Below are 25450 nucleotides of genomic sequence, written 5' to 3'. Positions count from 1 at the left end.
TGTAACAAATTCAATAAAGACTTTAAAAATGGTCCACATCAAAAAAATCTTTTAAAATAAATGGAAGGTTTTCACTTTGTAACCAGTGTAAGTAAATAGTGTTGGTGTATTGGGACTACAGTAACACTACTGATATATAAAAACACAGCTCCAAAACTTTAAGTAACTTTTAGACAAATGTGCAAAAGAGATTAGAAAGTATCTAGGAAACACTTGGTTGGGTTTAACTCTGATGTCATGAGCAGCAATCCTGAGGAATTTGGGAACTGGGCGCACACCGGGTGTGGTGAGTGGACTCTCTGGAAGCATCCCACTTCTCTAGCCAACAAGACTGCCAGGTGAAAAGGCAATGGATTTTCCTCCTTTATTCAATGTGACAGAGAGTCTCCAAACAAACTTGCCTTCCAGGACCCTAAAATAATCTTCAAATAAAATGTTTCATCTAGCAACCTAAATGTCCATCAATAGATGAATGGATAAAGAAGATGTGGTACATGTATACAATGGAATATTACTCAGCCATAAAAAAAAGAATGAAATAATGCCATTTGCAGCAACATGGATGGACCTAGAGATTATCATATTAAGTGAAGTAAGTCAAAGAGAGAAAGACAAATATCATATGATATCACTTATTTGTGGAATCTAAAAAAATGATACAAATGAACTTATTTACAAAACAGAAATAGACTCACATACATAGAAGACAAATTTATGGTTACCAAATGGGATAGTGGGTGGAAAGGTGGCAGATAAATTAGGAGGTTGGGATTAACATATACACACTACTATATACAAAATAGGTAAATAACAATGACCTACTGTATAGCACTGGGAACTATACTCAATATCTTGTAATAACCTACAGTGGAAAAGAGTCTGAAAAAGAATATATATATATATATACACACACACACATATATAACTGAATCACTTTGCTATACACTTGAAACTAACACAACATTGTAAATTAACTATACCTCAATAAGAATAAATAAATTAATGTTTTGTCTAAACAACAAAACCAGAAAGCCCATTTATTTAAATTCACAGCAGTGTACAAGTTTTAAAATAAGGGACATAAGAAGATCAATGGCATTCTTTCAGAAGTTCTGTTTGGGGCCAAAATTATTCTCATTATCAAAAGCCACAGGGAGAGGCATGATGGGGGTGGGCTGGTGGGACACCAGGAATATGAGAGATGTTCTCAGTGGAAAGGATAAGAATAAGCCCAAAGAGGCAAGGCAGCTGTTAACAACATTAAAGGTAGGAAAGAATGAGTATCCTAACCAGGGAGGGTTTAATTGTTTTGTTTTGGTCTTTTTAAATCACAAAAGGTGATTAACACAATCCAATTTAAGGATGGGCTAGAATTATCAGTCAAATTTGCCATTCTCTAACCACAATGGAAGAATATGAAAAATGAAGACTCACTGCCAAAAAAGTTGATAATTGTGTAGTTGTATGGAGAAGCAACATCTTGAATTTTAGTAATCAAAGATCGTGTGGCTTAGAGGGGCTGCAGGAAGAGATAGCAACCAAGATAAGATTAGAGTTAAGCACTTCAAAAACCAAGCACTGAATTTTCCTCTTTCTCACATGGTCATGATATTCCCTATCCTTATATTTAATTATTATCAAAAGGTCAAAGGCCCACAGCATATGATACAATATAGACATCCATATACCTCTATGCTCTTGCAAATACACATAGAGCAAGGACTTCCCTGGTGGTCCAGTGGTTAAGAATCCATCTTGCAATGCAGGGGACGCCGGTTCAATCCCTGCTCAGGGAACTAAGATCCCACGCCGCAACTACTGAGCCCGCGCACTCTGGAGCCCGTGCGCCACAACTAGAGAGAAGCCCGCGCACCGCAACGAAAGATCCCGCGTGCCACAATTAAGACCCGACACAGCCAAAAATTAATTTTTTAAGAATTCTTTAAAAAAAAACACATAGAGCAAAGAGCACTGAAAACACAAACAAATGTCAAGAATTTTAGTCTGAAACCTCCCACTTTTCTTTGTGTCTATAATGCTATTATAAAATCAACATAAATTAGTAAAAGTTTATAGGAAAAGGATTACCACATCAACCAAATATGCACATTGATAGGAAACACATTCTAATTTCAGAAAATGTAAAACATTATAATCCAAGTATGCTTAAAATCAATGGAGTATGGTAATTTTAGGCATTTCTACTTTATGCATTTAAATGGAGCTCACTTATCATGATCCTAGGCACTCTAATCATAACAAACACCCCCTAGGAAAAGTAAATCCCACCAAAAAGCATTCATAGGTCTATAGCTTTATTCCCCAAAATTAGACTACCATATTTGGCCATATTTGTTTCTGTATTTTACTCACAGATGAGATTGTACTTCCATTCCAGAAATTTACATTTTATGTTGGGTTTTTAACCGGTTACAAAACTACCTTGAAATGCAATGGGGCATTTATTAGAGAAAACAGCTTTTAATTAAGGTGGAGAAGTTGGGGAAAATACCCTTATGGTCAGAGTTAAAAGGCTGCCTATCATTTCCTGCTTTTTTGTTTGTTCATTTGTTTGCATATGCCTCCACCTGCCCTGACAATTTTTTCACAAATGTCATCCTGATGTTCACTGCAGCATTACTTACTATACCAAAGCAAAACTTTATAATATTAAAACAACCTAAAGATCCAATAGCAGGAGAATGTTTACATCTGTGTGACAAAGAATGCTGTACAGTAATTTAAAATAATGTTTTCAAAGATATTTACTGGCAAACAAAATGTTCACAATATAATGTTCAATTAAAAAATATCAAGATCCAAAACTCTACATATATAAAATATGATCTTGATTATGCTCCACTTTAAAAATGTCTATTATATTCATACACTGAAAAAAAACTCTTGAAGGAAATCCTCCAACAATTCAATACATAATTTTTTCTGAGGAATGGGATTTCAGGAAATTTTAATTTTCTTATTTTTTAGTTCTCTGAGTTTCAAATTTTACACAAAAACATTACTCCTTCTTTGAGCGAATGAATTTTATAATTCATTAATAAGTTTAATAATGTGCCTAAAAAGTTAGAAATTGTAAAGGAAACACAATATAGAGTTACTGAGAAATCAAATGGATAAAATACGTGAATGCATTTTGAAAGCTAGAGTTACACACCTATATCATTATTTAATTTTTAATTAATAATAATTTAAATTTCTATTGCAACTGCCTAAAAATAGAAGATTAGATATTAGTTAATGTAGAGGTCTATTTGGGTTCATGAGCTAGTGTCTGAGACACTAGCAAGACAGTTTCAAGATCATAAACCTCAAACCTTTACACTCAATTATTTACAAACAAACAAGCTCTGTTTTTTATCCCTGACCAAATGTTCAAGAAATTATACAGTGCCTTAATTATTCTCTCAAAGAACTGGAATAAGAATGCAGGTATTTTGACTGGTATCCACTTAGGCTACAATGTTGCAAGAATAACCAATCACTTCTATATATAATTCATGGAATCAGAAAATATATACTATCTATATCCATTCACTGATTTCCTTTCTTTCCCCAGCTTTATTGAGATGTAACTGACAAATAACATTGTGTAAGTTTAAAGTGTACGTGATGATTTGATATATTATATGTTGTGAAATGATTACCATGATAAGGTTAGCTAACAAATCCATCACTTCACATAGTAACCACTGTGTATGTGTGGTGTGTGTGTGCCCACGCACATGGTGAGAACATTTTAGATCTACTCTCATAGTTAATTTCAAGTATACAATACTGTATCGTATAGTCACCATGGTGTACTATCTATCTATCTATCTATCTATCTATCTATTTATTTATTTATGGCTGTGTTGGGTCTTCGTTGCTGCAGGTAGGCTTTCTCTAGTTGCCGCGAGCGGGGGCTACTCTTCGTTGCGGTGCCGGCTCCTCATTGTGGTGGCTTCTCTTGCTGCGGAGCACGGGCTCTAGGCGCGCGGGCTCAGTAGTTGTGGCTCACAGGCTCTAGAGCACAGGCTCAGTAGTTGTGGCTCACAGGCTCTAGAGCACAGGCTCAGTAGTTGTGGTGCACGGGCTTAGTTACTCCGCAGCCTGTGGGATCTTCCTGGACCAGGGCTCGAACCTGTGTCCCCTGCATTGGCAGGCGGATTCTTAACCACTGCGCCACCAGGAAAGTCCCCATGTTGTACTTTAGATCCCCAGAAACATTACTTTTATGAGTTAAAAATTGCTTTAAAAATGTTCTGTTAAATTAGGAGGTTGGGATTAACATATACACGCTACTATATATAAAACAGATAACTAACAAGGACCTACTGTATAGAACAGAGAACTCTACTCAATATTCTGTAATAACATATATGGAAAAAGAATCTGAAAAGAATATATATATATTCAGTTTTATATATATATATATATATATATATATATATATATATATATATCTGATTCACTTTGCTGTATACCTAAAATTAACACAACATTATAAATCAACTATACACCAATAAAATTTTTTTTCAGAACTTAGGAGGACAATCAACAAAAAATAATAATAATAAAAATAAAAATGTTCTGTTTACATGGCAATTTATACCAAAAGGGAGAAAAATATGTAAGCTGTGGATTTATTTATCTTTCAGTATACATTTTAAACACTCTCTGTAAAAAATTGAACTTTTAAAGCACAAATACCAATTTAGCTACATTTTTCTTCAGAAAAAATTACCTATTAATCTGACTTTACTATATTTAATATGTATTACAGTCAGAAGGATCTATACAACAGAAAGTATCTAAATGACAAAGAAAATTTTCTTCACTGATTTATTTAGGTAATATTCTCCTGCACTTAGTAAAAGTAATCTTCCAACTATTTCTTGAGGAATTTGTCATCCACTAAATATTCTCCATAGAACTTAAGAACCTTGGGCTCACAAAGATGCCAACAAACTAGGCAGAGAAGCCATCTGGTTCTCAAAATGGATAAAATGAACAGAACACACACCTGCAGTAAGCAGACTTTCAATTAATTTGCTGTTTAAACGGCCCTCACTTAAATGAAAAAATATAATTGTAAAGAATTTAAAAGTAATATTCTTGTAGCATTTTAGTTTACAAAACACTTTTCATATAGATTACCTCAATTAATTTAATATTCCCACTTTCTTTACAAGGTAGGAATTATCATGCCCATTTTCCAGATGAGGAAACGGTTAAGCCTCAGAATCCATACACTGTTAAAGGTGAATCTAGAACTTGAACTCGGGAACTTCACCTCAATGTACTGGGCATTCTGTACCGTTTAACCAGATGGCATGCCATTGCATCTTCAGCGCTGTAAGACAAGGACATGGCAGGAGAACAGGAAGAAGGATGGTCTCAGCTCAAACTGGCATGCGGAAAATGAACTTGGATAATAACATTCACAGAGGAAATTACAGCTAAGGCACTAGAATCACAAGATGCTACGGTTCAACCATTTGACTGCACAATTCCAGAGACAACAGATGAAACTTGCCAACAAAACAAATACAAGAAGATCCTCTGGCCTGGAACACAAAGACTGAGTACATATAAATGCCTTCTCCTTCGCTCACATTGACATTGATGGCACAAGTTGCAAGTACCATTCTCAGTTGCCTAATGTTTCAGACGACAGTATTTGCTGCTCTGGGTCAGGAGAGACTACAATCCAGTTAGACCTAGTGGCCAAAAAGCAGTAGCATAAATCAAAGCACTGAGGATGTGGACTCACTTCAAAACATAAGCGATCTTATCAGAGTAAAGAGACATAGCATAGGCAAGGTCAGAAATGGCAGGGAGGGCTATGTCTTCTACATCTTCAACACTGAGCCCCTCAAGGTGCTAAGAAGACACCAAGAAGGAAGCCTGTGCTAGAAATCAGCAGCAAGGGAGAAAGACAGGGATGCTTTGGAAACAGACTGACCTGCTCCCCAACACCCCACTCTCCACCACATCAGCACAGGGCCAAGCATATAGAGATTACAGAGGTTGCATAAACTGGTTCAAATGCTTCCCTTGGATAAATATGGGCCCATAGCTTTGCTTGTTGACATATAACATATATAACATATAGTTTCCTTGGGTGGAAACTATAACTTACTTTATGGGCTTTATGAACGTGGCCAGATCAGACTTAGAAGTTTTCCACCTAAACTGCAAATGTACCAAGGCAGAGAAGAATGAGACCGAAGACAAAAACTTTTCCCTCCTGGTTATATATTCCTAGCTCCTCATTGAGGACCAAGATCAACAAATGCTAAGTCACTAAACTAGGCTCTATTAACCAAGTTTGCCACTCAGTTAAATTTTTCCCTGGGAGAATTACTAAACCACTAAAGCCTCAGTATTCTTATCTGTAAAATAAAGAGGATACCGTTATCTCGGGATGGTTGTGAAGATTAAATGAGATAATATATGTAAAGTGCTTGGCTCTTTAACCCCAAATCAGCATTTAATGGTAACTCTTACAACTGTATAATACAAAACAATATTCATAAAATACTAACAAATTAGTATCCTAAATGAAATAGTCTAATTTTACTTTGTTTTACTTTCCAAGAAAAAAGGGCTAACTTATGCCTGGAGAAAGATGACTGCTTTAAATTAAACACTCATCAACTAAGATAGATAGATAGATGGATATAAATAGATAGACAAGTATACATACACATACAGTTAGATAGATGGTAGACAGACATCAGATATGAGAAGACAATCTAAAAGTTTAAACTAAATCTACTATGTTAGGAATAAAATGGGACTTACACCACGGTACCCTCAAAATATACACCTCATCACTCCGTAGCGGGATAAAGATAAAGATTTTTATCTTTATCCCACTTTATCCCACTTTTTTTATCTCTGTAAAAAAATCTTATGACTACAAAATGAATTTTTTGTTTTATTTTCTTCAAAAACACCATATTCAAAGATGTTCTGAATTAAATTGATAAAATAAGGGTTAGTTGTGATTTGACTTCTTAGTATTTTATCATTACTGAATTAGAAGTAATTAACAGATAAATTTCCAGAAAAAAGAAACAAGATAACTTTTCCACTGCTTTGAAAGGAGTTTCACTCATTTTTAGACTCACTATTAAAACTCATTTCTAAGTGGTAATGACCAGGTAGCTTGTTACAGACCCTCACCTACCACTCCAACACACACACACTAAGAACAATTAGAAAAGCTGCACACAACACACACACACACACACAAACACACACACATACACACACACACATACACACACAAAATAATCCATTTGAAAGCATCAGTGAGCTAACACTGCAGCCAGGACCTTGTTAAGGTCTAAGGTGTCTAAGGAGTAAAGACACCTTAGAGAAGGGAAGTCAACTAGTGGGTCTGACAGTCTTTGAAGTTGTTCCACTCAAGGAATTTGCCAATTTCTAAGTAGTACAGAGCCAAGAGGCTAAGAGACCAGGCAGAAAGCTGCAATTAAGAGGCTGGAAATCAGCACTGAGTTTTTGGCAGTCCCATGGGGCTTGGAAGAGACCAAGGAGGAAGGGTTTATGTAAACACCCAGAATTCCTGGTACGACCTTGGAAAGGCTATACTTCAGAAATTACGACAAACTGGAATAGTGTTCTCACAAACCTGAAACCTAACTTCCATCAGCTCATTCTCAGAATGGATTAGTGTAAATTACCCCACATTAATGCCTGCAAGAAAGCAAAAGTAAATCCTCTCTGAAGGAAAACACATCACGCAGAGCCTCAAATTACCTCTTTGATTTTTCACACACAATGTCCACCATCCAAACAAAATTACAAGGCATGCAGGTGACCATTAGCTTACAGCTGAGTCCTTGTCAAAACTGACCCATAGAGGTCTTGTAACTCTCCAGCCTGAAATTCCCATTTTTGGATGAATCCGCTCAGACTCAAGAACTAACAAGGTGGGAACGGGTAAAACCTTGTTTGTTCAATGGAAAAGGTATATTCAAGAATGTAGCTGGTCTGGCCCCAGAAGCACCTCAGCTTTACATTTTAAAAAGTAGCAAGTATCTCTCTGTGGGGAACTTTATCTGCTCTGCTACCTGAGGCAAAGCCACTGACTCAGTAGGGTCCTTGATTCACAGAAATTCCGGAAATATCTGGGCCCGGTTCACTGATGGTTTGGCTAAGCTGAAATCCAATGGTATCCATTGGGGTGCTGTGGCTAGTCAGCCTCAGTGTCAGCTATGCAGAAGAAAAAGCAGATGTAGTTGCTCCAGTCAGAGGGTAGGGCTCAGACTTTTGAGCTGGTGCCAGTGGCAGAGCTGTTTGGTCTGCCACTTGGAAAGCTATAGACTGTAAGATTAAAGAGACCCTTCTTTGGAAACACGAACCTGGGAACGATCCATGTCTGCTGACTGAGCTGTACGGATCAGTCATGTAGATGTCCACAGGAAGGCCTGTGGAATCAAGGGCTGTGGAATCAACTGGAATCAAGCTGCACTGGAGCCTGACTCTGTTTCTAATGTTTTTATTTATTTATTTATTTTTGGCTGCGTTGGGTCTTCCTTCCTGTGCGCGGGCTTCTCACTGCGGTGGCTTATCTTGTTGCCGAGCAGGGGCTCTAGGCACGCAGACTTCAGCAGTTGTGGCTCGGGGGCTCCAGAGCACAGGCTCTGGAGAAGGCTACCACTGCAGGGCAGACTTGTGACGCCTGCCAAAAGTTGACCCATTTGTCTCACAATGGGAGAGGCCATGTCACAAGGGGTGCAACCCCTTCCCACTCCTGGTAGATTGGCTACACCAGACATTCAAAGCCCTCTCAGGACTAGCAATGCTACCTCACCACTGTTGATACTTTTTTAGGTTACTGGTTAGCTGTTTCCAGTCACACCATTGTGGCCCTTGAAACTAATCTGTATACTCAACAATGGACTGACTGTCCAACCCTTTCTCCCTCATTCCCTCCTGGCCCATATACTTTAGTAAGGCAGTTTGATCAGTGAGTGCAGGTATTCCAAGAAAGGGGTCATCCCTTCTTGGCCACTTCCTGGGTAATGATCAGGACAAAAGGGGAAGAATTATAGGGCATTATACAGATATATTTTGAAAACTGAGGATTCTGTCTTGACCAGCGCTGGGCATGATGCATTTTTCTTTCCCTCACAGCACCCCCAGGCCAGCCTAGATGACACGATCTACAGGTGGCAGCAGAGCTGAAAGGGGGTGTCAGGGATTCAAGCTTAACTCTGGTTAAGTTTTATAAAAGTACCTTGTCCCTCTTGCACCTGACCCTTCCAGATGAAAGGTGTAGGTGCGAGTTGGGGATGACTGGAAACAAAGTGAAGTTAGAGCTTCTGAAACGGGACACCCAGTTTTGTGAATAACACTGCTATGAAAATTCTTGTACAAGTCTTTGGTGCATATACATCTATGCATCTCTAGAGGAAGAGCAACAGCCCAACACCTGGGGAGGGAACACCTCAGACCCTAGAAGGTATGAGGGAGAAAAGAACATTATGATTTTTTGTCTTTTTGAATTGCCCCTGGAGCCTTCCTCCAAAGGGAAAACATCCTGGTGTGGCAGTCCAAAGCTGCTGCAAGTGCATTCTGTTTTACTTACTGCTGCATCTTTTGTGATGCACCTGATTGCTTTGACCACAGAGCAGCAAGGGAAGGCCCCGGCTCCTGCACCTTCTACACAAAGCACCTCCGGATGCTGTCCCCATCCCCATTCATTTCATGGGCAGAAAAATGCCACAAAGAAAAAGACAGATAGTTTATACAACGTTAAAGCTATAAACTTCTCTTCATCAAATGACACCTGTAAGAAAGTAGAAAGGCAAACCAGAGTAGGAGAAAATATTTCCAATACATATAACTGACAAAGGACTCATGTCTTCATATATACTAGGATGAACAAGATGATGTTCAATTATTTCTGACATTCAAAAATGGCAATTCATAGAGTTTAACTTAATATTTTAAAACTCCTACAGATCAATAAGACAACTCAATTTTTAAAAAAATGGGCAAAAGGTTGAACAAGCACTTCAAAACAGAGAACAATCAAATGGTCAAGAAATACCTGAAAAAGTGTTCAACCTAATTATCAGAGAAATGAAAATGAAAACCAAAATGAGATACTGCTACACACCCACTAGAATGCTTAAAACTAAAAAGACTGATAATACCAAGTATTAGCAAGAATGTAGAGCAATTGGAATTCTTATACACTGCTAGCGGGAACATAAATTGATATACCTAGCTCGGAAAACTGTTTAGCAGTACTTACTGAAGTTGAATATAAGTAAGTCCTATGAACCAACAAGTTCATTCCTGGGTATATACCGAACAGAAATGTATATATGTATGTGCACAAAATATCTGTACAAGAATTTCCATAGCCATATTATCTGTAATAGCTTCAATCTGGAAACAATCCAAGTGTTCCATCAACAGTAGAAAGAGAATGGATAAAGAAACTGTTGTATACTCATCCAGTGGAATACTACAAAGAAACTGAAAAGGAATGAATCACAACACCCAAAGACATCGATGAATCTCACAGATATGATGTTGAGGGAAAGAAGTCTGACACAGAAGAGTACTTATTGCATGAGTCAATGACAAAGTTCAAAAACAGGCAAAAGCAATCCATGATGTTAGAAGTAAGGATGGTGGCTACCCATGGGTAGGAGCATTGAAGAGGAATAAACATGAGGTTAGTTTCTGGAGGGCTGATCATGTCAATGGCTTGATCTGGATGCTGCTTACAAAAATATATTCACTTTGTGAAAATTCAGGAAGCAGCACACTTACGATTTGTGCACTTTTCTATATGTATGCTATACTTTGAAAAATATGTTTAAGTTATTGTTAAAAGAACAACATTCAAATAATTTTTAATATTCAAGTATTAAGAAAGGAAAGAGAAATTATGAACATGAACCCTTAGCAACACAGGAGGCCTATCAGGACCAGAGGACAGAAACTGTCTTACTGGAAAGATCTTATTGATAAGGTAAGGATGTACAGCTACTACTGAAGGAAAAGAAGGTGGCTTAAATGCATAAATATTAGTTGGTGAAAATAATATTTACTAGCTTGATGAATACACTGGACATGTCAATAATAATGTCTCTCACACCCACCAAACTTTCCATGAAAATCCCTCACCCACAGTCCCTGCTGTTTGACAGCCAATTTATGGACCGGTCAGAGACCAATGGTCTTGTCTAGCCCCCAAAATGTGAACTGAGTCAATCAGATTCTCTCTCACGAAAAGACGAGCTTGAATATACTGAGTGAACAAGAGATGCTGCAGTGAGAACTGAAGCAGTAAAAGCAGAGAGAAAGGGGCCACAATATGTTGAGTCAGTATCACGAGGGGCACAGCAGCCTGAAGGAGGGGAAGCAGAAATTATGAGAAAACAGAAGCAGTAAGGAACCAAAGAGGCATAAACACACTGAAAAACATGTCAGCCAGTACCAATGTCCAAAGCACAGCTAGGTCACAATAAAGGTAGAGCGGTACTTGCCCTTATATTGCCCTACAATATTCCCACTGTCCCCCACCACACACAGAGGTGCCCATTATTCAAGACAACTTGAGTTCATCTCTCTCCCTTGCAATCAAAAGAGCCTAAGGCAAATAATCATGTGACAGAGACCAACTCACCCTAGAAAAGCTTAGCAACACTAGAGAAAGCAAACTGCACACTTGATTAATGAAACCTTAGTAATTGCCTTAAAATAGCATTGCCTACTGTTGGGTCTCAGAACTGATTCTGAAAGATGGATGAAACACTGATTTACGGATGACATCCTGATTGTTGCAAAACTATGCAAAATACTGAATGATGAGAAGCATTAATGGCATCAGAGGAGAAAGCACTCACTCAACTCTAAACAAGACTCTTCCAGCTGCTGGAAGAGTTTGGTAAATGGACTTCAATAAAGAAAAGAAGATCCCTCAGTAACAGAGCCACCAATAATTTAATTTCTTCTAGAGTGTGGTCAAATCATGAAAATACCTTTACACCATGATCATGGTTAAAAACTGATTTCAAATTTTTCTTTAGGATTTAACATGCCGGAACTTATTTAAAAGCTAATTCTACTACCTTTATGTCTTCACAACTACTGTCTCAAGCTTTCTCCTTTAAAGTGATATCAAAGAAACAAAAAGATGATGACAATTACAGTAACACACATTAAAAGAGAAACACATTACAAACTATTTCCCAGATCGTTCTTTTCAGAGCTACACCTAGTACAATCTTCAGCGCCAAACAAGAGCTATGCCAAAAACCAAAAACTTCCTTATTTACAAGTGAAATAATGATGTCTGGGATTTGCTTTAAAATAGTCGAACAACAACAACAAAAAAGGCATGTGTGGAGAAAAACAGAGATAACAAGAGAGCAGAAAGCTGAAGATTGTTGAAGCTGGACGATGAGTATATTGGTGTTCCCTAAACTGTTCTATTTTGTCTGTGTTAAATTAAAAGTATTTTTTAAAGAGGAAGGAAGGAAAAAAAACACCTAAGTGACCCTAGTAATGAAAGCAACAAGAAGAAAATCAAAAAGAATTATATTAGAAAGGGAGTAATAAAAACACCAGCTGACAAATGTGCTATGTATGTGCTGGGCCCTGTGTTGAGAGCTTGGCATGGACTGTTGCCTATGAGTCTCCCAACAACTGGATGATGTAGGTACTATCGTGATCCCCATCACAGGCAGGGGTCCAGGCTTAGAAAGAGAAATTGCTCATCATGTATCTGGTAAGCAGCTGAGTGGAGACTGAAACCTCCGCGGTTTAACTCCTGAATGGAACCATACACAATACTACCATCTGACCTGGAAAGTGATATTCTTAAAGTTAAAAGAAAGCAAATTCATACTGGATATGAGTGGCCTCCTATTCCTATGCATCACTGACATTATCTTGTTATGACTCCTTCTGTAAAGAGTTATGACGCTCCACAGTGAGCCTTAGGCCAGGCTACTACCTCCCCATTCCCACATTTCTAACCCAGGAAACCTCCTAGCTTTCCAGTCGTCCCTCTATTTGACAGCACTAACCCTCCTGTTTACATTAGTCACACAAATGGCATGAGTTCATAAATACAGTTCGGGAAATGAATCACGCATTGTCTACATTAAATCAGAAAATGACAAAACAAAACATTTTAGGAACCTGAGAAGAATGCAAATACCAGTAACCAGGGTCCCTCAGATCCCTGCTGTTTCCATCATCATCGGTCTCAGCAATGTCACAATGGTAAGTATGGGAAGAGCTAATAAAAGAAATTATGGCCTACATTTAAAAAAATGAAGCACTAAAGGGTCAATAAATTTTATTTTTAAGCATAGCTTTTCTTAAGGTTGTTTTATTTGTATCTTCTCAGATCTTATGAGAATTCTATTTTTCATTGACTTACTGTACTCTGATGCTGTAACTTATACACCCCTCCCCAACTTTCTCATTTCTTCCTTTACAGTTCAAAAAGAAAAGAAATATTACTTAAATAAACACAGATCAACTCAAACTTGGTTTTTTTTCCTGCCCTCTCCCTAAAAGTATATTTGAAGCATTTTGTATTCACTATGAGGAGTTTTAAGAAAAATGATTTGAATCTTCATTTTTCGTGAATCATAAGTTTTTCCAGTGCTAGTAAAAAGGAAAAGTGTGAGAACATGTGCTTTCTGCATCCTTGTTCCACTTTATGATACCAATGTTTTCTCAAGTAAAAGAAAAAGGAAAACTTGCTGCTGTTTGGTTTTTTCCCCCCCAAATATACATACAATCATATTTGAATTCCTTGGGCAAAAATGATAAAATATACCCTTTGGTGGAGCCAAAATAATGTATTTCTAACTTCACAATCAGCTAATATTTGAAAATTTCACCAACTGAAATGTAATGAATAATTTTGGAATAATGGTTAATTTTTAGAATAATGGCCAAATATTATACAGTAACCAAACATTTACCATAGTGCTATATTGATACCTAACAAATATCGTTTCTAGTTTTGTTTCAATATTAACTAAGATTTTACTACACATGGTCTTGAATTAAGATAAACTAATTTCAGAGAGGAATTTATACCGTGATTAACTTAAAATCATTAGTCCTGTAAAATAAAGCACCTCAAATTGTACACCGATTGGATTTACAACTCATGTCTTGAAATACATGTCTTAATGATACAAATAAAAACCTATAAACTCCAACATATATAACTGTATAACAAATGGTTAATATTTAATGATGGAAGATAAACTCAATAAACATACACACAACATACACACACAGATATACACACATATCCCTTTCTTATAGGACAAATAAACAGGCATAAAAACATAAAGCTACTTTAAAATTGTGAAAATTAGGATTTCAGACCTGAGTGAATCCATATTATTTGTCAATATGGCTTATTTCATTACAAAATAATCTTAAATACTAGCTTTTTCTATTCTACAAAATCAAAATTATACTGACGTAGCATGCATATTTATTGAAAAATACGGACAAGGTCAACTAAAAAGTATAATCTGCATTAAACAAACAGCAATACCAACAACTGCTTTAACAAACTACTACTATTTGCTTGCTAAAACCAGAAACATTTGGTTATCATACATGCTTTAGGACTTATCATCCAATGAAAGAAAAATATCTCTATTTTTTAATTCCTGAAAGAAAGTAAAAAATTTGTTATCACACTACAAATATTTTCCACCATTTAGTAGTGCATTTAGCGCTCACTTATTAAAACCCACAGAAAAATACTTGTCACAATAAAAATTCATTTTTATGTACATCTGTCACATCAAAGATAGATTTTTCTATGTAGAATTCTTAACAATAAGTACAATAATATAAATAGTAAGGTTTAGTGTAGTCAAAATTAAAAGAACTATATTTTTCTAATCCATAGATTATTTTTCTTCATTTAAATCTAAATTGGAAGAATGATTAAAAAATTCAAGTGATAAATCATTTCTTTCCTAAATTACATTTTAAAACGTTTTACAAGGTTTAACAAATACTTTTATTCCATTTGCCCTTTATTTGTGTTCAATAAGCAAACACTGAAAAGGAAACGCTGAGTTTGTTATTATACTTCAATTAAACCACATGAACTGGAACAAAAACCCATCATCCACGCTCCCCACCCTCTACAAATATTTCAGGGTTTGCATGCAGCTCTGCCTAATTTGATAAAATGATTAAAATCTTCTGCTTGTGGACAAGTTTGGAAGGCTAAAATGACTGGCTAGAAATGAGGTGACAGGAGAAATCACATAACGCTTAATCCCTTTAAAATTAAATCAACATGTTTAATTCAGCACTAATATGACAAGTATCTACTACTTTAAACCTCCAGAACTAAGGAGATATTCCACCCTCACCACGCCCCCCCCCCACCACCGAAACAACTGAAATCAGGCTGAATAGACCACTTAACATTCCCAGGAAAATAAGAGTAAAGATGGCTTTGTTCCTATGTCTCTCCTGCTAGCAGGCAAGACAGATACAACCACTTAAACAGATGAGGCTAATTGGGATGTGTATTTTCACCCTCAGAGCAAATATTTTTAAAGATTCCTTACTGAAGTAAACGAATGCCATGTAAAACTGTTTAAACATAAATCTCATTTTTCTTGGAAAATGTAATGGTCTGCAATTGTATTTCTCAAGAATCGAACCTGTCCTGTAAATGGTTTTTAAGGGGAAATAAGAATAAACAAAACAGTGATTCACATACTACAACCCCAGCCCCTATTCCACCCAAATTTGAAATTTCTTGAAGCTCAGTGGATTTAAATAGTCTCCTTAGTAAGGCACTCTTCAAGATTATTTAATCTTCATACCTAGAGCTGGACTTTGGTCATCTCCTAAAACTCTTTAAGCCTCAGTCTTATCATAGGTAAAAATGAAAGAACATTACCAGTCTCCAAGAGCTGAAGTGAGGTTCAAGTTAGATTCAATAATGGAAGATAACACTGAGCTTGGCACATAGAAGGTACTTACTACATGCAAATTCCCTTCCTCCTTAAACACCTTCACCTGGAACAAAAGGTAAGTTTTTCATTTTCCATAAATGGAGCTCTTTTAGAAAGAAGTACTACCAACACACATTTTCTAGAAAATGAACATCACTTAAAATTTTCCATAACTGAACACATTTTGATTATATCACCATAACTATCCCTAAGAAATAGCTGCTATAGAAGGTTGATAAGAGAGCCTTGCAATCTCCCAAGGACCTACCAAAGTGAAATCTTGGGACACTATTGAGAAAATGGAGCAATGCAAATATTCCTTCAACCTATGCACATTTGGAAAGTGAAAAATACCTTTCTTTTTTCTTCTTAACTGGAAACAGTTTAAGATAAAATGGTGAAAGAAAGGAAGGAAGGAAGGAAGGAGGGAGGGAGGAAGGGAAGGAGGAGAGGGAGGGAGGGAGGAAAGATGGAAGGAAAGACGAAAAAAAGGAAAAAACCTTAATTTTCTTTTGTCAACCAACTTACTTTGAATTATTATTTAGAAGAAGCAAACCAATGAATGTTTTCTTCTTATAACTTACCACAGTTAATTAGAATTTTTAAATTATTTGAAGGAGAAGTAGAATTTAAACTGGCAAGAATGATTAGAGGCATTTTATAGCAAGAATTACATCAACTGTCACTGTCATTACAATGTGTCGCCCTCCAATGAGAATGATAAGAACGTCTTTGTCTCAAGCAGTCATGTTTCTACAGTTTTGCACATCTGCTGACTGGATTTATCAGAATATCCACTTCAATCACCTGCTTGGCCTTAACTACTCAGATGCAGTGTTTATTACAGAGACTGATAATCTTTAAATCTTGTGAAATTGTCTTTCACATCCTGTGCACAGCAAAAAGCTCACACTCTCTGTTATAATCTTAGAAATAGGAGATGTCATTATTGGAAGATAACTCAGAAATCATCCTAGCCAAACTCTTAATTTTTATTAACACATCTGAAAACAGATTTCATTAATAGAAAAAACAGAGGAAATGTTAAGAGATTTGCCTTTAAGAAGTCACACAGAAATGGTGGAGGAAGCCCATTCTGCCTCCCTAAGTCCCGTTTCAAGCCCTAACCTTCAAGTATGTTTATGGGGTTGATGGAGACATATATGTGGAAAGTTCCAGAAGCATACTTGGAGAAGCAGACCTTGACAGGATCCCTGCTCAGCGCCTCACATCCACCCTCTACCTTGCCAGTTTCACAGGTCCACCATGTCTAGGTGCCTGAGATGAAGTGAGCACATTAGCAATACAAATTAACTGAAAGAGAACCAACTGCATAAACTGTAGATTTAAGGTAAACTTTTTTTTTGTTTCTTATCTTTGCAGTTTCTTCTTCATTCTTCAAACACACCCAGACAGACAGTGTTACACAAAAAATATCAGTCTGCTAAGCCAACCCACAGAAGCACCCACAGAAGCATGTCCAACACAAGACAAACTGACAGATTTCCCAATCCAACTCCTAATCCATTTTGGAGTGCTTGCTTCTCTACATCTCAGTTTTACTACAAACACCAAAGGTTCTAATTTCTAACCTCGAAGAGATGTATAAGTGATTGAGAAATACTCATAACTTGTATGATGATAAACAGAGAAAAAAATTCTTAATAAGGGGACCTTTTTAGGACTTCCATTAGAAAGTGGCAGGAGAGTCAAACTATTTGGAGGTTACATTTCTTTATAAAGTATGGTTTAAAGAAAATTGTCCTGGAGATGAGAGTCTGGATATACTCCAAGTAGAAAAATCTTGGTTTTCATGTGTTAACAGGTCAGACAACCATGATAAGGTGCAACAGGTAACAACTCCCCACTCCCAGCTCATAACAAAAGTGGCTATCTCCTGATATTATTATAAACACAAAGAGAAAATATTATTTGTAATTGAGTCAATGATGTATCTTCAGAATAACTTCAAGTACCCTATTTTAGTATAGACATAATAACACTTTAAAAACCTACTGGTTTTTGCTCCCATGGGCCTTGGAACACATGCCTTAAAAAATCAAACAAACAAACAAAAAAACAACTCACCAATGGAAAAGAAAAAAAAAAATAGATCCTGAAAAAAATCTCTACCTATTTCCTCAAAACCCCTCCTCCTGCTCTCAGTTTAATTTCTAAAATGCCTGACTTGAAATTTAAACTTATATTTCCAGTATCTATATCTACAAAATTGGAAATCAGTTTTTCAAAGAACTCTCAACATGCCCTCAAAAACCAAAGGGAATATTTTTAAATTTTCGGATGTATAAGTGTTATACCAAGTTTAATCAGTTAAGTCTGAATGATTTATAGTGAAACCAAAGTGAAAAAAATCAAACTTCTGGTTGATCTAGTTTTAGCTCCTCTTAATTTTACACATTGTTTTATGAGCCCCCAGGGGTTATGTAGGCATCTTACTCATCTTTCCATCGCTAGCGCCTCTCACAGCCGCCCTCGGGGATTTGCAGTAGAAGCTGTTTGGCCTGACTTACATGGAAAATTAAGCTGCTAAAAATTTTTATGCAACAACAAAGACCATCAGCCTCTTTTTTTCAAGGTGGAGATCTAGAAGCAAAGTGAGAACATTTGGGAGCATAAAATTAGTCTGCTTTAACTTTAATAAGAAATGGTGATTGAAAAAAATACAAATTTCGCACTTACAGGAATGGGAGGCGGGGGGGGGGGGGGGGGGGGAGGGGGGGGGGAGGCGGGAGTTACTAAATCTGCAGGGTTTTTTCCTCCCTAAGTGCAAAACATAGCAAAACTAATAAAATTATGACCCAGAATAAAAAGGTCACATTCATTTTCGAAGCATTCATTTAAAAGTATACAAAAGCGTTCTTTAAAAATGCCCGCATATTTACACATAGCAGGAATGTGGCTACCAAATATTAATCCTGAGGGAAACGGATACACATTTATCTTCATAATTAGACACAGCAGGCCAAATGTTAAAGTAAACTGACATAAACCACAAAGACAGATTGAAAGTGACCAACAGAAAGTGCCCGTCCGTCCTGGGAGCCCCGCTTGTTCCCTGCACAGCCATTGATCAAACATCTGCAGGCAAAGAAACCTACACTCACTAGCCGGGTGACGGAGAAACCAAACTTTTCCAAATAAGTTAGTTCCGTCTTGCCAATCTAAATCCAACAGGTGTCAACACACGTCGCCACACTAAGTCCTTCCGAACAAGGTGTAGAGAAGCAATGTAAGGTTAGCAAGGAAGCTGCAACGACCCGACAGCTTTCAGGGTCTCGGAAAATATAAAGCCGAGCCCCTATTCCAACGGATCACAAGGAGATGGAGGACAGGGCGGGGATGGAGATGGGGAGGAGGAGGAGGGGAGCTGTCCTGCCACAGACGCCGCAGGGGAATCTCGAATCTCGGAGGGTGGTCCCAGTGTCGGATCGGGCCCTCGACCTCTGGGCTTGAAAAAGTGGGCATTGCCGCGGCCGCAGGCAGGGAGACGGGGAGGGGATGGCGCGTGGTACCTGCTTATCCAGAGCGTCCCGGGCGCCGCCCGGCCCGGCCCCGGCCCTGGGCGGCGCGAGTGCCCGCTCGCAGCTGCAGCCCTCCAGGAGGTACATGCCCGCCGGGCGGCAGCTCTGCTCGCCCTCAAAGTAGAAGAGCACATTCTGGTAGAGGGCGAACCACTTTTCGTGCCAGCGGCTCGCCTCGGTTGCCTTCTTGCTCAGGAAGCCGCGCTTGGTGCCCTCCTTGCGGGCTAGGAAGGCCAGGTACAGGGCGTGCCCCTCGTTGTAGCGCACGCTCTTCTGCATGGTGAGGGCGCTGGGGGCTCACCCCTGCCTCGCGGCCATCTCCCGCCGGCTCGTCCGAAGGCGCGCCCGCTCGGCTCCCGACGGCGGAGGACTCTCCCTTTCCGGGCGCCGCGCACAGGGCACGCCGTCGGCCTCCCGGGCGCGGCGCGGCGCGGCGCGGCGCGGCGCGGCGCGGGTCCGAGGGGCGCCCGGCCGTGGCCGGGGCACGTTGTCTTCCGCCACCGCCGCCCTCCCGGCCGAGCGAAGCCCCCGGAGCCCCCGACGCCCGCGTGGAGAGTGGCCCCGCGAGGGCGGCCGGCCGTTGCTTTGCCCAAAGTTGCGGGAGCCCGAGCCCCCGCGGCGGGCTGGGGCGGCGCGCCGCGCCGCAGCCTGTGGAGGACTGTCCTCGGGCAACTCGCTCCGGGAGACAGAAGGTAAAACGTCACGTGGGAGATCAGCTGTAATCGGCTTGGAGACCGATTTAAAGGGCAAAGTCGGCGCGGCGGCGGTGACGGCGGCGCAGTCCGCTTAACCGCGGCGCGCGTCCCTCCCTCGCCCGCCGGCCAGGCCGCTGCCTCTGCTCCGGCCGCGAAGGGGCGGTTCGCGCAGAGGTGGAGGCGTGCGGCGACCGCACACACCCGCTCACACGCGCGCTCGATCGCACGCGCACACACACACATACACACAAGTATATAGACTCACAAACACAGGCACAGGAACACACAAATACACAGTCACAGACACCACACACTCCAAAACACACAAATATATTCTCACAAATACACACAACGCAATACTTAAGCACACAGAAAATTATGCGCTCACATATATACAAGTAACACCCACAACGTGCATTCCTCCACACAAAAATACAAACCCATTTACAAATACACACGTAGGCAACCACACACATGCACACACTGACACGCTCACCCAAACACACACATTTACACACACAAATCATACACTCATCCACATGTTCAACCAAACTCACGCACACAATATAGACACATGCACACTTTTACACTCATACACACACCCATACAAACTGCACACAAATACACACCCATACACAACACGTTTATATTCGCACACTCATGGTCATACACTCACACAGACAAATGATCATATACAAACACATACATGAACACACACACATGAACACACAAATGCGCACATTCACTCCAAAGTACACACAAATAACATTCATACACAAGCACTCACAAACATACAAATACACATTCATGCAAATTCATACACTTCCACAAACCCACTGACACATACAACACACTCACACTCATCCACGACTGTGTTTCCATGGCAGTGGGTGGAGTCACAGGATGGCTTTGCTAACGGGCAACCTTGACTTTCCCACCTGTACTTGCACTGCTGTATTTAAAACTCGAGGTGAGTGTGACTCTCCTGTTCCCAGAAAGGTATCGGATGCTGTTGGTTCCCTGTCAATGACCGTGATTTCTCAGGATTAAGATGAAAGAGACTAAATTTTAAGCACAGGGTTTTCAACCAGGAAAAAATACCCAAACAGCGAGACTTGTGGCCCCTGACAGAATCGATTCCTCAGAGGCCACGCTGTTATAGGTTCACTAGATACCCTTGCTGGGACTGGGATTCATTTGATAAATAAATCTCACAGGTTCAGCGAGAAAACCAAGACCCCTAGTATACAATATAAGTGGAAAAGAAATGATGTGCACAGCAGCTGTGAGAGAAAGCTAGTGAACACTCCAGGGAGTACCAGTGTTTGATTCTGCTATATACATTTTTTAGTCCCCTTAGTCATTTATCATAAAAATGGTTTGTCAACATGTTTATTGTTAAAGACAAAATAATAATGATAATAATAAAATCCTTTTCTGGGCCATGAATCTGCCACAATACACCTGTCTTGTACCACTAGTTTTGAGTTCATTAACTGGTAGTCCAGGGGTTCTGCTGTAAGTTGTGTTTTTGCAGAATATTTTAACCCTGCCTCACTGAGCAGCTGAGTGTTTCCATTTTACCTCAAAAAAAATCACTATTAAAAACTATAAAACAGGGAAATGGCCATTTGAAATTACAGTATGAGCACTGTGGTCATTTTCCTTTACATATTTTTAAATAGCTAAAGGACAGTGCTTTGCAGATTTGGGTTTAACTCAGCTGGGAGCTTGCATTGTTCTTTAGAGGAGATAAACAAGTATAGAGACACTAAGTAAATGTGGACAAGGTTTTGAGCCAGATTCTAGATGCAGAAAAGATGGCAATTGCCTCAGGAGGCTTTTCATTGCCTTCTCCGTGTTCTAAACCCCATAAGCGAGTTGACAGCAGTACAGTTGATGAGCTCCATTTTTGAGTGGAAACCATTAAGGGTGTGGATTCAGTACAAAAACAATTTTGCAATGAGTATTTAGAACTCCTAACCACTTGTGTTTTTTCAGATGTGAAACTTTTTTTTTTCCCAGTAAGCAATGTCTCTGGTGTTGAGGCTAATTTCAGTGCTTATTTATCCTTTCTGTCTACTCAAATATCCTTTGATTTGAACCACAAGAAGTATTCTTCTCAGCCTCAGTCTGTCATCACTTCCTACCCTGGACGGTGTTGTGGCCATCATATGCCCCCTGATAGCAAGAGAAAGGAACTCTGATTTCTTCCAAAATTTGGCTGGTGACCATTATGGGTTTTAATTATGGAAATTCACTGGGAGAACTACTTATTGATCACCTGTTTATGTCCTCAACACTATATTTAAGTGATGTAGAGGATATAGGGAAAAGACTTTGCCACTGCCCCTATGTGCTCAGTCTACTGAGAATAGGATTTAATGTTTAGGCACTTCTCACCTAACTGTTCCTCCAAGGCACAGCTGCACCACCCAGTAGGAGAGCTTATGTGCAGTAGGTATCCATGCGATTCGTAAATATTTGCCAAATTAATTTAATATTTGGTCACTGAATTATTAAAGAGGGCACACACATTAGCAAACATTAGATCATTCTGTGAGACTGTAAGAGACGGAAACAACCAAAAATTCCTGGACATTCTAGAGAAGCTATATCCAGTGACTGCCTGATGGGCATTTGTGGGCTTTTAGCTTCCTTCATCCATATGGAAACTGCACCCCTGGAATGGTGCCATCTTGAAAAACAAAGGGCCAGGAGGTTATGTAAATGAGGATGCTTTTCCCCCCAGCTGATCAAACAGGCTGACAAAAGGGACTGTGTTCCAAGTGGGTGGAAACAAGCTCTTCTATGAATTCATTATTTTTCCTTCTTGCATTTCATGGACTCTTTCCCAAAAGGGTCAGTTTAAGTTGATTTTCGAGAACAGCAGTGCATTTCTCACTGATAATGATGAGAGTCCTCTTTGACTTTTTCTAGGCAAGTTAAGAGAAAAAAAATTAGCGATGAGCTATCATATCTGGAAACCCTAATTACTACTTGTAGAGAGAGACGATTTCCAGATAATTTGACAAAAAAGGAAGGGAGGGAGAGAGGGAAGGAGGAAGGAAGGAAGGGAGGAAGGAAAGAAGGAAGGAAAAGAGGGAGGGAATAAAGAGGGAAGGTAAGAAGGAAAGAGAAATTTTCATCTGAGTTGTCCAAAGCTATTAAGGTTGGGGAGGTGGAGGAGGGGAGCTCATTCTACATGAATAGAACCTAATCCATAGCTTTTCCAAATCCCTAATTCAGGCATGAGAAGACATTCCAGGAGAGCTCTGTGGTCAAATACTATTCAAAGGTTAGGAGGACAGCAGGCAAGAAAGTGAAGAAGCAGCAGGCAGGCAGGGCCTGGAGAGTGTGGTATCCCAGAAGCTAAGTAAAGAAAGTGTTTGGAGAAAGAGAGAGTGATCAGCTGTATCAAATGCTTCTTTGATGTTAAGTTAGATGCTAACCATTGAGTTTGGACAATGAGGGGATTGTTGGTGATGGTGACAACCATGGTTTCAGTGGAGTGGTAGGGCTAAAAAGACTAAATGGAATGGTTCACACACGTTACATATATTACACTCAAAATCCAGGATGCAAATCAAAAACTGTTTTAGGAAAAACTGTCAATCAACTTACCAGTATGGACTTGGAAGCTCAACACTCAGATCATCTCACTCTAAGCAGAGCCAGCTGTAGGCCCCTATAGGTAAGTGCCAGGAACATTCTGACAGGTCAGGTCATCACGTGCCCCAGGACCACGTACACCTGAGTGAGAAGCACTGCTGAGTTTGGAAAAGATTCACTGCCACGGAAGAATGTGCTACAGGGAAAGACACCTGGTGAAACCCTGTCACGGTCACACAGCTGATAATGATAAGATTGAATCCAACCTTATCACGGTCACTGCTTGTCCAAATGGTCACACAGTGGGGCTATCTGGCTGCTTCAGCAAGGAGTCTCTTTATTCTGCTCTGTCCCACTAAAGACTCTGAGCAGATGTTCCTGGTGGCTCTGTGTCATCTTGCTGGATTCAGTTTCTCCTCATGCTGTAGGTGCAGGTGCAAATGGTATAGGGCACAGGCTGTATGCTTTTGCTTCGCCTGAACTCTGAAAGTTTTGAAACCTTGGGGATAAGAAGTAGAAAAGGAGTGGGTGAGGCTGTGGGAGTGATTTGAAAACCATGAACAGTTTTCTGTCTCTTAGGATCTGGAGCCTTGGATTCCCCTTTGGTGTAGAAACTATTCCTTCGTAAGAAGCCCTGTAATAGGCTCTTCAGTTCAGAAATTTGAAGCAAATGCCCTCTCATCATTCTGGGAGAAAACTGTGAAGGGATCTAAATGCGAGTGTTTTGGCTCAAAAGCTCAGCATTCTTTTGTAATACATGTTATTGTGTGCATAGCTACTCTAGGAAGAGATGTTTCTTTTTCTTCTGGCAGAGACCGGCTTGATACAGAAATAAAAGCACTACTCTCCTCTCCTGGCATGGAGAGGACTCTATTTCCCAGCGCTTCTTACCATATAACTGGGTTTTGGCCTAAGGGATGTGGGCAGACGTGATGGGCACCTCCTTCTAGGTCCTTTCAGGATCATCTCTGCTCTCTCTTCTCCTTGGTAAGAGTAAAGACACATATTGAAGTCAACAGGGCCATAGGATAGAAGAAGCCACAGTCCCTGAGTCACTGCATGGCTTCGAGCTGCCAGGAGCAGCCCAACGCATATGACATTGTGACATAAGCAAAACATAAACTTTTGTTTTATCAAGCCACAGAGATACTAGGTTTGTTGTTAACAAACCTAGTATTTGTTAACTAGTGTTAATTGCCCTGACTGATACATTTCTCTGTGCATTTAAAGTTCATTATACTATAAACTGTTCTTTGTACTTTTTAAAAACAGGCTTATTGTGGTATAAATGACCTACAATAACTGCACATATTTAAAGAATACTATTTGATAAATGTTGACATACTTGTATATCCATGAACCCATAGCCACAATCAAAATAACAAACATTTCTGTCACTCCCAATAGTCTCCTCATTCCCCTTTGAAATTCCTTCCCACCCCTCCTTCCCCTCCACCCCCATGCAAACACTGGTCTACTTTGTCACTGTTAGTTTGCGTTTTTTAGAATTTTATAAAACGGACTCATATAGTATGTAGTCTTTTTGTCTGGTGTCTTTCACTCAGCATAGTGGATTGAGATT

At 39.4% G+C, this 25450-nt stretch overlaps 1 protein-coding gene across 1 annotated transcript in view; it reads right to left on the bottom strand.

The window, feature by feature from the left end:
* Positions 1 to 19932, bottom strand: part of RASGRF2 (Ras protein specific guanine nucleotide releasing factor 2) — a 224169-nt gene extending 204237 nt beyond the window's left edge. Inside the window, exon 1 of the mRNA XM_061187956.1 lies at positions 19553 to 19932. Coding sequence (XP_061043939.1) covers positions 19553 to 19840 — 288 coding nt within the window. The 5' untranslated portion in view covers positions 19841 to 19932. The remainder of the gene's footprint in view (positions 1 to 19552) is intronic.
* Positions 19933 to 25450: the final 5518 nt, after the last annotated feature.

Source organism: Eubalaena glacialis, chromosome 4, assembly GCF_028564815.1.
Source record: "Eubalaena glacialis isolate mEubGla1 chromosome 4, mEubGla1.1.hap2.+ XY, whole genome shotgun sequence".
NCBI lineage: Eukaryota > Metazoa > Chordata > Mammalia > Artiodactyla > Balaenidae > Eubalaena > Eubalaena glacialis.
Note: the sequence above shows the minus strand (reverse complement) of the source record. Positions and strands in the feature narration are given on the sequence as shown.